Source organism: Cyprinodon tularosa, unplaced genomic scaffold, assembly GCF_016077235.1.
Source record: "Cyprinodon tularosa strain WSP-4 unplaced genomic scaffold, ASM1607723v1 ctg14, whole genome shotgun sequence".
Taxonomy (NCBI): domain Eukaryota; kingdom Metazoa; phylum Chordata; class Actinopteri; order Cyprinodontiformes; family Cyprinodontidae; genus Cyprinodon; species Cyprinodon tularosa.
Genome location: NW_024038220.1, coordinates 2417501 through 2431811, shown reverse-complemented (window position 1 = coordinate 2431811; position 14311 = coordinate 2417501). Strand labels below are relative to the sequence as shown.

Genomic DNA, 14311 nt, shown 5'->3' with positions numbered 1-14311 from the left:
AAAACATAGGTGGATATGTCTGACCTCCGCTGAAACCAAAGCAGCCCCAGAGTTCCTCCCAGGCCAATTTCTGACCTAAAGACCTCAGTGATGGGCATGCCAGCATAGAGAAGCTCCTGGCCTCTTTCATCACAAATACTAGTCATAAAGGAAGCTGGTTTGCGGATCAGACCCAGCTCCTGCAAAGAAGACAGAAAAACAAGCATTTTATCAGTCATAAGCTAATTCACCGTATGCCAAAAAAGTATGGAAAAAGTATTTCTGCCATACTCACTCGAGCCCAGGAATAATCCATTGGTACAGTAGGAGGAGGCACCTCTTCAGCTGGCTGGATTACTCCTTTGGAAACAAGGTCATCATACACAGACCTGCAGAAAGAGCACAAAACAACAGATTGAAGAATCACCAGTAAGCATATTCTGTCAGCTATTCAATCTATCTTGAAAAACTTTACTGGATTGTTTTCAACAAAAATCGATCTGGCACATACAGACAAGACTGAGTGTAGATTATTGTTTTTTGTTTTTTTTTTAGGGGGTTGCTGTTCATTTAATTTTGGAATGTCTCTGTGATATCATAAATGTGGTAAAAGTGAAGTAATATAAATATATTTTCTATATGTGCTGCATTTTCTTATAAGCCACTGGAACAAACAGCTGTGCACTCACTGGATGATCTCTCCCAGCTCATCAAAGCTTTTAGGAACGTAGGCGCCAGCCTCTTTCAGAGCCTTGTTCTTGGCCACAGCTGTTTCAGAGGCTTGGTTGGCACAAGCTCCTGCATGGCCAAACTGTACCTGATAGAGAGAAACGTAACAGAAAATACAATTTAAGACACCTTCATTTTGTTAAATGTCACGACATCCAGAAGTATAATTTGACAGAAATTAAGTGAAGCATGAAATTTAGCCTCTTACCTCTGAGGTGAACATGGTAGCACAGGTACCAATGCACCAGCACACAACTGGCTTGGTAATTCTGCCCTGTTTAATAGCCTGGCAGATCTTATACTCCTCTGTCCCACCAATCTAAAGGAAGGTATTGGAAGAAATAAAAAAAAGACATAAGTCGGTTACTAGTATTAAAATATAAAAAGCTACACATTTAAAATCGATCTCAGTTCTCATTATGTTGTTTTTATCTTTAAACAATAACATTTTCTCCAGTTGCATAGAGTGACACCAAATTATCCCTTATCTTCTTATTCTTATATCTTATTCTTTATAGCATGAAACCTTGGCATGATTATACAGGTTTGTGAAAACTATGAAAGCATTATTCCTAGACAAGGGTTTTCTAATAATAAAACAAGCTCTCATCAAAGAGGGAAGCCATTTCTCACCTCTCCGAGTACAACGATCATCTTAACTCCTGGGGTGTCTTGGTAACGCAGCACATGGTCAGTAAACACAGAGCCTGGATATCTGGAGGTAAGATCAGCATCAGTTCAAACATACACACTTAAAATAATTCATATACACCGACTGGCAACTTTATTAGGTACATCAATAGATTATTTACACAAAGAGTGAAACGGCCAATCAAATGGCTGCAAATCAGCATCAAGATGTGGTGAAGACAATTTGCTGAAGGTTAAATCCAAGAGCAGAAGGGGGCAGGAAGCGTGAATTTAAATCACCTGGTTAATGATGCAAGGGTATTTTAGAGAGCCTTTGATCTATTCGCATTTTTATGCACAACTGTCATTAAAGAAAATTTTAAAAAATATCTAAAGAGAAGGAGGTATTTGGAAGGAATGTTTGGTTTGTGTTCAAAGAGACTTGACAGTCTGAGATGTTAGAAAGGGATCAGTACTTTATGAACTGCTTCTTACATCCAAGGCAAGACAATATTTAATTCTTCATGCAGAAACTAAAAAGACAAAAGTATACATATGAGTAGAAGCAACTAAAGAGTGGAGTGGAAAACTAATGCTAACGATCATATATGCTCACCAAAATCACAAGTTAATTTCTCCATTGTGAGATCAATAATGTTCTATTGTATTCTATTCTATTTATATGGTTACTACATTTCTGCACTGCCAGTGCAATAATCCAAATCAACTACTTACGTAGTAGTCTTCCCTTAGCTCATATTCCAGGACATTACAACTTTTTTTTATGCTACTTTTTAATATATACACTCTTTTTATGCTGTCTGTTTTATATTAATGGCATCTTGCTTTATCCCTGCCTTCTTTACTCTACTGGAACCAGAAGTTCCCTGTAGGAGTAATCCCAAGGTATAAATAAAGTTGAGTCTATGTCTAAGTACATTTTATTGCATTGTATTGTATTGTATTTTATTGTATTGTGTTGTATTGTATTCTATTCTATTCTACTAAAATCACACAATAACAGATGAGACTCCATTCAATGAGTCTTGAATGCAACCGCAACATTCAGTTTTTTATAATGCAGGTTAAAAAACAAACCACTGGACTTTTGTTTCGCCAAGTTTGAAGATGTTTCGCTTCCCATCCAGAAAGCTTTCATAATTCAAATTGTCTGGGGCAGTTTGGACACTCCAGACATTTTGAATTGAGGAAGCTTTCTGGATGGGAAGAGAAACGTCTTCAAACTTGGAGAAAAAAAAGTCCAGTGGTTTGGCTTTCTCACTTTTTTTGGAATGAATATGACCTGGATGACTAAGATTCTTCAAAGGCGTTATGTTGCAGGGACCAGGGAGTATCAACTAAATATCATGATTGTACCTGAACAACAAAATTACAGCGTACCCATCTCCTCGTGGTAACCTCCAGCAGGATGACGCTGCTGTTACTCTAACAACCTTCACTGTAAGAAGTTCTCAATCCAGTAGAGCCCTTTTGGGATGTTATGGAGTTATCATGGATGTGCAGCAAACTAACCTTCACACCTTTGTCATGCTATTGTTTTAATATGGACTAAACTCTCTAATGGAAAATTTAAGAATTAAAGCTCATAGTCAAAAAAAGAAACATGATCCTCACTACAGGATAAATTTGTGTCTAATAAAGTGGCTAGTGACCAATCTAAACGTACACACCTGTCCCCACCAATGGCCACGCCCTCATAAACCCCATCAGTAGTGCGGGAGATGATGTTGTTGAGTTCATTGGACATGCCGCCTGAGCGGGACACATAGGCCACGCTGCCTGGACGATACAGCTTAGAGGCAAGGATATTGTCCAGCATGCCTCCAGTGTTGCCGATCTTGAAGCAGCCCGGCTTTATCCCTCCGACCTAAATAAAAAAAACATCTTGTAGTTTTCGTAGACAGAGACATCACAGACTTATTCAAAATGATCCAATGAGAAAGGATGGAAGACTTACTGTAGCTGGGCCGATGACAGTGACCCCCTTCTCATCTGCAGCTTTAATGATCTTCCTTGTGTGTGCTTCCGGGATTCCCTCGGCAATAATTGCAATAGTTCGAATCTGAGAATTACAGAGAAGGGCTTCATTTATTCTCTTTAACGGAGACAACTTCTTTATTATGCTGCAGGATAATATTTACCTGAGGGTACTGCGTGGTCTCCATGGTGCTTTCAAAGGCTGAGCGCAAAGAAGCAAAGCTAATGAGAACATCCACATCAGGGTGCTTCTTCATAGCATCACTCATGTTTTTATACACCGGGATGAGGATCTCTTTATGGCCCCAATAGAATTTCTGTTTGTGGTCGCCACTGGAGGCCGTCCAAGCACAAAAATATTCATGACACACCCGTCAAGCTTCATCTTCAAGAATTTAGTAGGCAAGGAAGATTACCCTTACGTGAACGGGTAGATCAGAGCGGAGACGGATGGCTCATCTCTGGAGCAGACATAGTCAAAGTCCAGCATGCCCTGAACCGCTCGAGTCTGCATACCCCACACCAAAGCCTTTGTGTGTTTGGTGAAAAGAGTAGTGGCCTTGGCTAGAGAGAAATAAATCACTTAAAGATAGAAACTGACAACATAAAATCTGGTAAATGTGTTACGGTAGTAATTTCTCTACAGGAACTATTCAGTATGTCCTTGTGTGACTTTGTTGATATGAATATCATAATTGTTTTGAATGGGTTGTAGTTTGTTCATGCTGTCAAAAGAGGGAGCCCTAACACCTTAGCTCAAAATTTTTGATATGTTTTTTCTGATGAGATATGATAGTAGGAGAATTCAGGGTTAAAATGTTTTCCAGTGCGATGGTTTGGAAAGATACTCACCGACAGGAGCTCCAGTTTTCACCTTCTTGGCAGGGGAGCCCTCAACTTTAGCTTTGTTTTCAGAATGGACCTTTCTCCTGGAGGATGGAGTCTACAAAAACAGAACTAGAAATAAAGTCTGATGCCTACTTTATACACTCCGAAACTAAGAATGGAGCAGAGAAATATCAGGCCTTTAGGCTGCCTTATAAAACCTGCACTGGACATTCACTCTGTGTTTTAATATTCTTCACATGTCATTTCTCAGAAGGATGACTTGCACATTTGCAGGCCTAAACTAAAAGGTTTAAAATATATTTTTAATATATACAATTTTACTGAATACATATATATGTTTTATATATTTAAGGCAAACAACTGTCTAAAAACAAACACATGAATAGGCACAAACACACTTTGCAGAAATCCTCCACTGTGCACATTTTTAATGGAAGCCTCAGGGGCAAACTGCATGGCTCTGCTGACTGAATAAGAGCGGTGTGCAATCCTCTGCAGTAGCCTGACACAATAGAGCCACTGGGCTTCTAATAATCTGACTCACTAAAAGGAGGAGACAGCAGGGGGCTAAAACAGTGGCCCCTGTGCCAGTCCTTCATTTGCCAAACCATTGTATGCAACTGGAAAAGTTTTGTAAAATGTTGATGTAGCGTGTGTCAGCGAAGCTGAGAGCGTGTTGTACCGATGTGCTGCTGCTGGAATTGAGGAGGAAGTTGGCTGTGTGTGCAGCAACAGGAGGCTGGTTGGGAATTGGGCGGTGACCCAATGCCATGCCAACGATAGCAGTCATGTGGGTTTCTGTGCCAAAAACATGAATTGGGATCCCTGTGGTTTTCCCTGTGAATGAATAAAAGGTTAAAAAAAAGCTTTAATTACCAGACAAATTATATTAAATAAATATAGTAAACAGCAGGAAACAAGAACTGACCAACTTCTCCCATCACCCTGAGACCCTCCTGGTAGTTGGGGCCTCCACGACGAACAAAAATAGTGACCTCATGCTCCTTCAGTGGCGCCTGATAGTCTCTAATAGCTCGAACAATTCCCTGCACCAGACATAAATAAGCTTGGTGACTAATCTCTATCAGAGAGGTACTAAAGTAAATGCAGTCACAGAGCCTTCCATGCTTCATCACATGAATAAAAGGCTTTAAAAATAGTTTCTTGTTGCTGTACAAAGGTTATGGATCTCCAAAAATGTCAGTTTTTACTAATAAACAAACTGATAATAAATAAAATATTAAATAGGATTAAAAATATAACTGTTTTAAGATCATAAAAGCATCAAAACATATATAGAGCATCTTATGAATAAAAGTGTTCAGTCATTGTTTTATTTCACAGCCGTGTGCAGCCCATTGAAGTCTGTTATTTTTCTGAGAAAACATGATTTGTGTCAAATCTTTAAAGAGACAGTCGCAATGTTTATTATTTTTAAAAGATAGAAGATTTTTGAAAGAAATAAACACTGAAAGAAATATGATTGTTGTATTTTTATAAAGGTTTTCAATCCCAATTATTTTTATTATAATAACAATTACTGCATACTTAGTCTATTCAAATGTTTACAGGAAAAATGTATGTCTTCTTATAACAAATACAATCACTGGCCACTTTATTAGGTACTCCATGCTAGTAACGGGTTGGACCCCCTTTTGCCTTCAGAACTGCCTCAATTCTTCGTGGCATAGATTCAACAAGGTGCTGGAAGCATTCCTCAGGGAGTTTGGTCCATATTGACATGATGGCATCACACAGTTGCCGTAGATTTGTCGGCTGCACATCCATGATGCGAATCTCCCGTTCCACCACATCCCAAAGATGCTCTATTGGATTGAGATCTGGTGACTGTGGAGGCCATTTGAGTACAGTGAACTCATTGTCATGTTCAAGAAACCAGTATGAGATGATTCCAGCTTTATGACATGGCGCATTATCCTGCTGAAAGTAGCCATCAGAAGTTGGGTACATTGTGGTCATAAAGGGATGGACATGGTCAGCAACAATACTCAGGTAGGCTGTGGCGTTGCAACGATGCTCAATTGGTACCAAGGGGCCCAAAGAGTGCCAAGAAAATATTCCCCACACCATGACACCACCACCACCAGCCTGAACCGTTGATAAAAGGCAGGATGGATCCATGCTTTCATGTTGTAGACGCCAAATTCTGACCCTACCATCCGAATGTCGCAGCAGAAATCGAGACTCATCAGACCAGGCAATGTTTTTCCAATCTTCTATTGTCCAATTTCGATGAGCTTGTGCCTCAGTTTCCTGTTCTTAGCTGAAAGGAGTGGCACCCGGTGTGGTCTTCTGCTGCTGTAGACCATCTGCCTCAAAGTTCGACGTACTGTGCGTATCAGCTCGAACCAGTCTGGCCATTCTCCTCTGACCTCTGGCATCAACAAGGCATTTCCGCCCACAGAACTGCCGCTCACTGGATGTTTTTTCTTTTTTGGACCATTCTCTGTAAACCCTAGAGATGGTTGTGCGTGAAAATCCCAGCAGATCAGCAGTTTCTGAAATACTCAGAACAGCCCTTCTGGCACCAACAATCATGCCACGTTCAAAGTCAGTCAAATCACCTTTCTTCCCCATACTGATGCTCGGTTTGAACTGCAGGAGATTGTCTTGACCATGTCTACATGCCTAAATGTACTGAGTTGCCGCCATGTGATTGGCTGCTTAGAAATTAAGTGTTAACAAGCAGTTGGACAGGTGTACCTAATAAAGTGGCCAGTGAGTGTATGTTTACTATTATCAGCTGTATGTTTGTATAAATCTAAAAATAACTAATCAAATGATAACTATTGCCAAAAGTTAATTTTTAAAAGATAATTTACTATGTTAAGCTGACCAGAGTGAATATTAATTAGTGATCAATGATTTCCTGGTTCTCTTGGTGAATAAATGACATCAGGACCCAAGATGGATGATTAAGAGAGATTTTTTTTGCAAAGAAGATTAGTAAAAAATCTGTTTAGCCACAAATTATTTTAAAGTGCTAAAAAAAGAAGAGTTAGTAAAAAAAAAAAAATGTTAAAAAGAGGGTTATAAAAATACTGCCAGCCAAAAAAGGTTTAGGATATGTGATTTTGTATGTAAAACTGTCATTTCTTAATGTGAATTTCTTAGTTTTCTTTTCCATTGAATGAATTTATTTTAAATAAAAGTGAGATTATGCAAATAATTTAAGGAGAGAATTAATTTACAGACATAAAAGAGTGTGAAAGGGGGGGTGCAATTATGTACCTTAAATGTTGCTGCTACGTTTGTGAAGTTTGCAATGCTTCCACCAATGATCAAAACCTTTCCTAGAATTTGATAAAACACATGATTTATAATAATCATAAAAACGTGTAAAAAAGTGTCTGAATTCATATTGCAGAGAGAAATGTGAAATTTTCCTACCATTAGGGTGCTTCTCTCTTGTCATCAGAGACAGGATGGTCTTTGCATAGTCGTACGTCTGCTGTTCACTGGGTGCTCCTGAATACTCGCCGTAATTGGCCAGCTCGTCCACTCCCCCCAGGTCACAGATTGTATCACTGTGATTTTTTTTTTTTTATTCACACAAATAAAAAAACGGCAATATGATAAACATATTTTGAGATTGATTTAAAAGAAAAAAATGTGTGCGCAGAAACATTTTCCATCTGCCTGGAGCTCATGCTTCTCTGTAAACAGATAAAACTGTGCACACAGGGAGTAATTAGTCACGGCTGATATGTCTGTATGTAATGCTTATGCATCCTCAACAGACGGCAAACCATTTATTTCTCCTGAGTCTCTCTAAAAAACAACATTTAGAAATCTAATTTAGCAGACAGTTGAATGCTCTCTGAATGCTGAGTCAGATATAAACAGAGGAAAGAGTCTGGTCATATTTAGGGCAATAATAAGAAACCTTACATGTTTCGGTGAGTAAAGACGTGGTTTTGCTTTTCGTTTTTAAGGGTTTTAAATAGATTCTTGTTCGGGTACCTGTACACAACTGAGGCACCTCCTCCTGCCACCATGGTCCAGATTCTTCCACGAGGATTCAGCAGAGTCAGTTTGAGACTAGCACCGCTTTTTGCATCCAGATCAGCAATGTACGCTTCCTGAAAAATATGATCATCGTTACTCTTAGTTGAAGCAGGTTGTTACATAAAACCCTAATTAGATTATGGCTAAAATGTGCAGCATTATAACTGCTGTGAAAACACTGATGGTTGATGCTACACACATCACTGGTTGCTTGTGACAGTATGGTCCACAGCTGGTGGTTCGGTTGTAAATAAAAAAATAAAAAAAACTAGCTTCTAATCAGAGACACCCGCTGTCCCTGGTTTCTGCTCTCAAGCTCACAGCAGCCCAATTAGTCCAGACCTTCTGCTACACAGACAGACATCCCTCTGAAATGTGTCAGCCAAACAACAGAAAGACATGACAAACACTGCTTTAATGATATTCACCGTCTATGTTAGCAGTAAGGAATTGAAATTTGGTGATTAATGCAGTAGGACTGGTTCAAAAAATAGAATTTTACTGATCAATTTATACATAAGCAAGTTGTTTGTTTACATTCTTTATAATTTTCAAAGAAATCATAATGCTGTCACGTTAGAATCCTAAAGTAGGATACACATTAAAATACACCTAACGTTTTAAACAAGACTGCTAATAGTGTTTTAAACGCTGGTTCACTCCTTTTGGGTTTTTTTATCCAAAGGATGTCTGCTACAAAATATAGATATTCTATAGAATATAATAGAATATATAATGTTTTCCTAAATAAAAAACCTTTCATAATTTCTTATTAACTTAAGAAACTATATTTTTTTAGTGTGGAAATTTGTAAATGTTTAACATGCACTATATGCAAGGTTTATTTTTTTATAATCTTTAAAATTTCATAACAAAAACAGCTTTTATGTGATTATAAATTTTATTAATGAAGGTGTAATACCTCCAATGACCACTGGGTGCTTGCTCTAAAACATTTACCACATTATTCACCACCTATGAAGGAAGTAAATGGTGAGCCTCACCACAACTTTACCCTAATTTGCAAAGCCATTTTGTCCTTACAAAGAAAACCTGTTTTGGTGTCTAAAAGTACTTAACTCATACACACAAGAAAAAATCTACATTATGAGCAACTTCTTTCACACATGTACTTACATTAGACTGAGAATATTGAAGAAAATAATTTTGAAAATCATCATCAAAGAATGAACCATAAGTTGGTACAAATTGAACCATGGCCCAAGCAGAAAACAACTTAGTTTTGTATGCAAACAGTCAGGTAAGAAATGACAAAAACTGCAAAACCACCAAATATAAAGGAAACAACTGAACAGCAACCAAAAGACAAACAAGACAAAAAGAAAGTCAGACAACAAAAGAAAAGTCATCGGCGCAGCAGCTCGCTGCTTTTAGGGGTGAGTATTGGCATGCGTCTTGCGATACGATACGTTTCACGATATGATATTATCACAATATTGCAATATCACTATATATTGCAATATTTTACCAAGCTATCAAAAAGGAAATAAAGAGATAAAAAGCAAGTACTGTATATGTTCACAAGAATCCATGTTGTTTGGGGTTCTACTGTGACTGCCCCAACAATAGCTATGGAGCACTGTTTTAGGTGAAAATGTTTTTCGTTTTTTTTTTTTATGGAAATTAGTAACTGAAAGATTGATATCATATTGGGTAGACATAAATCTCGATATATCCCCAAATAGATTTTTTTCCACATCCCTATTCAGCACTGCATTCATTTAAAGCATTTTTTCTTCTTTTTTTTGCATAGATCTATTTAGAAATGATAAGACAGGGTTCTGTTCATCATAGCTCCTACTTGACATCCTCTGCAGGCCTTTTCTCTGTACAGTTGCTACATTTTCACCTTCTTACCTCAGGGTAAGCCTCCCTGCCGAAGGGGGGAGGGAACTCCACGTCACCCCACTTGGATTTGCAAATGTAATCAGCAGTTGCATCAATCTTCGCTGCCATGTCCAGCACATACACTCCATCTTTAGTCACCACTAATACAGGAAGGAAACAACATGTTTAATTTTTTTCTTTATCTATAGAAACTGGCTGAGTTAACAGATAGAACAGGTGACTCAAGGCCTTCTTGTTGTCCCAGCAGGAGGCTGAGGAAGTGAGGATGAGGAGGAAGTGGCAGGTTATCAAAGCAGCAGCGGAGCCACGTCAACATGAACAGCTGCCACAGGGCATGTACTGCTTCCAAATTACTTCATTAGGAACGCACACTGCTTTCATCAAACAGGAAGTGTCTGAATTATTTAATGTTTTCTTTCCTAGATGTTCAAAATGGGCAAAATCTTCTGTTTTATTATGCAATCCTGTTTTCCTCTGCAATGCTACTTTGATGTACTTTTTCTAATTTTAAAATATAATAACATATTCATGAATTAGTGTTTGAATAAAGTAAATGATACAAATATTATAATCTTTTACTGCAGCAGGATGTTCTCAAACTAAAAACGCTTAAAATATTTCATGTGACTCAGTGAATTACTGAGGAAACATATTGCACATACAGAAAAGATAATTTTATACTAAATCATCAGTGACATTATTATTAGAACCTATGCTGTCATTACTTTGCTACTAAGAAAGTAGGTCTAAAGACTGAGATGTTAATTATGAAGGTTCATGTTTGATAAACACCTTACTTTAGACTCAAAACAGGCCTGTGAAAAACTCCTGGCATTTAATAAATGTTCCTGTTGCCATGCTCTCCAAAAGGGTCCAATGGCAGATAACCAGACCCACAGCATCACTGATCGCCCACCGTGCCTAGCAGTGAACATCTAACCAAAGCAGGAGGTTCCAGTAAGGAAACTCCTCACTCCTTTGTTAACAAATTCTAATGTTGCTGTTATTGACTCAGTTAACCAAGATACATAAATATGCTACAGTTCTCTAAATTAGCTTTTAGGATCTTTTTTTATATACATCTGCCGTTTAATGGTGAAGAGAAAATGGTCTTTATGTCCTTTCCCATTTGCAAAATAGGGAAGCAGAAAAGCATTGATTAATAGATAGACATTCCTGGAAACGTAAAAAGCTTAAAAAGAAATTTACATGTCTACAAAAAAAGGGTACAGTCACATTTATTAAGAATATTTGACGGATGACCTAGTTAAAAAATAAAACTTGAACTACATTTTTTTCTCCAGTTTAATAAAACTGGATAGACTCTAGAGGTTGGATAATTGTTTTAAATATTATTATAATAATACTGCTGCAATAAAAGATGATTATGTTTAAAGACATTTTACACATATATACAGTGGCCAACAAACTTATTCAGATCTGTGGGTTTCTACAGACTGGATCAATAAAAACAACCTACCAAGAGGGTTGATCTCCAGGTATGTGAAGAAGAGGTCCTCATAAAGGTGGAAGAGTCCAACAATAAAACTAGCAAGAACCCTGAAAAACAATAAGGAACAGATGTTTATGGTACAGGATTTCAAAACAATAAATGTTCACTCCTTTCAGGGGGTCGTTAAAATGAAATGAAAATATTATTTTTTAAAGTTTGAAATCAAGGTTTACATTTTTTCTAAGCCATTGATGCATCTTTTTCTGACAAACAGAAGTAAAAAAGCAAACATTTTGAAACATCTCTAAGTTCTAAAAGATAAAATATAATCCACTGTGCAACAAACAAAAAGCTTAGAACCAAACAGAATGTCCAGCAGTTATACTGCATTCAATGTGCAAATAAAAGAGAAAGATTTTACACTTTATCTCATAAACAATACCCTTTTTCCCACATTTTTTTTTATCCTGTACAGAAAATTATGCAAAACCAAAAATCCACTTTTTTGGTGCTGGATCAGAAATATCTAACAAATAAAAATAAGAAAAAAAAATGCAATGTGTTCAGAGGTAGAAATGGTATTTAAGTTTGAGACTGTTAGCGTATGCATGCATAGAAATAGGAAATTCTCTCTTCAAGAACGTATGTGTATAGGCTAAGGGTTTGTAGAAATTTACAGCTTGTTAATTTATCAAATAGCAAACGTAACTAAATGTTTGCAGAACATCAGCTAAAAAAAAAAACATTCCACCAGTAAATTATATGCAGAGACATTTGATTTTCCTCCACCATCACATTATCCAGACAGTGAGGTGGGGGATAAAGAGCCGGAGAGGCGGGGTGGCATTTTGTTGTCCTCTCTCGCCTGTCAGTTCAACAGGCAGCTCATAGATTTGAAGCCACACAGGGCCCTGGGTGAAAGCAGTTAGAAGACCCCTGAGCGACTCTGCCACCCCCCTGTCGGCTTCTGCAGGGAAGGGCAGACAAAAAGCAATCTGATTTTCAGTCTGAAGCGTGTGTTTGGGCTGAGGACTGGCAGAGTGCTTTCAGGGGTTTCTTCCTCAATGTCAGCCAAAACAGTGAGTCCAGCCAGAGTATCCTGTCATGACAGCACAGCTCAGGAGATGGATTGGCGGGGGTCAGCAGGGGGATATGCCACTGTACGCCTCTATAAAAACACATGGACGTGCTTTGAATGTTGCTGGAACATTGAAAAATAGGCTGAGGGTGGAGGCTGACGGAAGAAAGGCACAGCCAAGGAGGAAAATGTCATTTGTTTAATGGAATCATGAGCCAATTTACTCCTCCTCTTCCCTGGCATTTACAATATGAGACTGTTGGTCCTTTATCAATTTGTTGGTGCAGTTTGATTGTATAATTTGGAAGTTGAGCTTTTTTGTTTGCTCTTGTAAAGGACAGTTGTAATATAAATATTTCAATACATTACTTTGATGCTAATTAAATCCAAATCGTATATTTTTTCTACTCACGCTTTCTTGTCATTGGGAGCCTTAGTCAGCAGCTCTTTCTTTACTTGGTCTTCACTGATCTTTTCATCAACCCCAATTAGAAGCTTCTGCGCCTTGGCGTCCACATCTCCCACATCCACCCCTCCCTCATGGTGAAACAGCACGTAGTCCCCCTCCCGAGAAGCATAGATGCACATGTAGAACTCCTCCTCCTAACAGGTGGAATATGGAAAGAATGTTAGTGCACAAGACCTTTGGTTAAACACTGCCTCAGATCCATCATCCATCCATCCATCCATCCATCCACCCATCCATCCATCCATCAATCATCCATCCATCCATCATACGATCTATCCATCCATCCCATCCATCCATCATCCGATCCATCCATCCATCCATCCATCCATCATCCGATCCATCCATCCATCCATCCATCCATCCATCCGATCCATCCATCCATCAATCATCCAAAACATCTATCTATCCATCATCCGATCCATCCATTCATCCGTCCATCCTTCCATCCGTCATCCGATCCATCCATTCATCCATCCATCCTTCCATCCATCATCCGTTCCATCCATTCATCCGATCCATCCATCCATCCATAATTTATCCGATCCATCCATCCATCAATCATCCGATACATCTATCCATCCATCATCTGATCCATCCATTCATCCATCCATCCTTCCATCCATCATCCGATCCATCCATTCATCCATCCATCCTTCCTTCCATCATCCGATCCATCCATCCTTCCATCCATCATCCGATCCATCCATTCATCCGATCCATCCATCAATCCATAATTCATCCAATCCATCCATCCATCAATCATCCGATACATCTATCCATCCATCATCTGATCCATCCATTCATCCATCCATCCTTCCATCCATCATCCGATCCATCTATTCATCCATCCATCCTTCCATCCGATCCATCCATCCATCCATAATTCATCCGATCCATCCATCCATCAATCATCCGATACATCTATCCATCCATCATCCGATCCATCCATTCATCCTTCCATCCTTCCATCCATCATCCGATCCATCCATTCATCCATCCATCCTTCCATCCATCATCCGATCCATCCATCCATCCGATCCATCTATTCATCCGATCCATCCATCCATCCATCCATAATTCATCCGATCCATCCATCCATCCATCCATCCATCCGATCCATCCATCCATCAATCATCCAAAACATCTATCTATCCATCATCCGATCCATCCATTCATCCGTCCATCCTTCCATCCGTCATCCGATCCATCCATTCATCCATCCATCCTT

General features: G+C 38.7%; 1 protein-coding gene across 1 annotated transcript in view; it reads right to left on the bottom strand.

Annotated features, from left to right (window-relative positions):
- Positions 1 to 5: 5 nt before the first annotated feature.
- The window catches only part of aclya (ATP citrate lyase a), a gene marked incomplete at its 3' end in the record, with an annotated part of 24414 nt that continues 10108 nt past the window's right edge, over positions 6 to 14311 (bottom strand). The window contains exons 5-22 of the mRNA XM_038278322.1: positions 13027 to 13217; positions 11564 to 11643; positions 10093 to 10223; positions 8170 to 8288; positions 7597 to 7733; positions 7438 to 7499; positions 5114 to 5231; positions 4868 to 5022; positions 4189 to 4279; positions 3759 to 3900; positions 3501 to 3669; positions 3317 to 3421; positions 3030 to 3226; positions 1342 to 1423; positions 917 to 1027; positions 669 to 796; positions 275 to 368; positions 6 to 179 (exon numbers count right to left, since the gene is read on the bottom strand). Coding sequence (XP_038134250.1) covers positions 6 to 179; positions 275 to 368; positions 669 to 796; positions 917 to 1027; positions 1342 to 1423; positions 3030 to 3226; positions 3317 to 3421; positions 3501 to 3669; positions 3759 to 3900; positions 4189 to 4279; positions 4868 to 5022; positions 5114 to 5231; positions 7438 to 7499; positions 7597 to 7733; positions 8170 to 8288; positions 10093 to 10223; positions 11564 to 11643; positions 13027 to 13217 — 2286 coding nt within the window. The remainder of the gene's footprint in view (positions 180 to 274; positions 369 to 668; positions 797 to 916; positions 1028 to 1341; positions 1424 to 3029; positions 3227 to 3316; positions 3422 to 3500; positions 3670 to 3758; positions 3901 to 4188; positions 4280 to 4867; positions 5023 to 5113; positions 5232 to 7437; positions 7500 to 7596; positions 7734 to 8169; positions 8289 to 10092; positions 10224 to 11563; positions 11644 to 13026; positions 13218 to 14311) is intronic.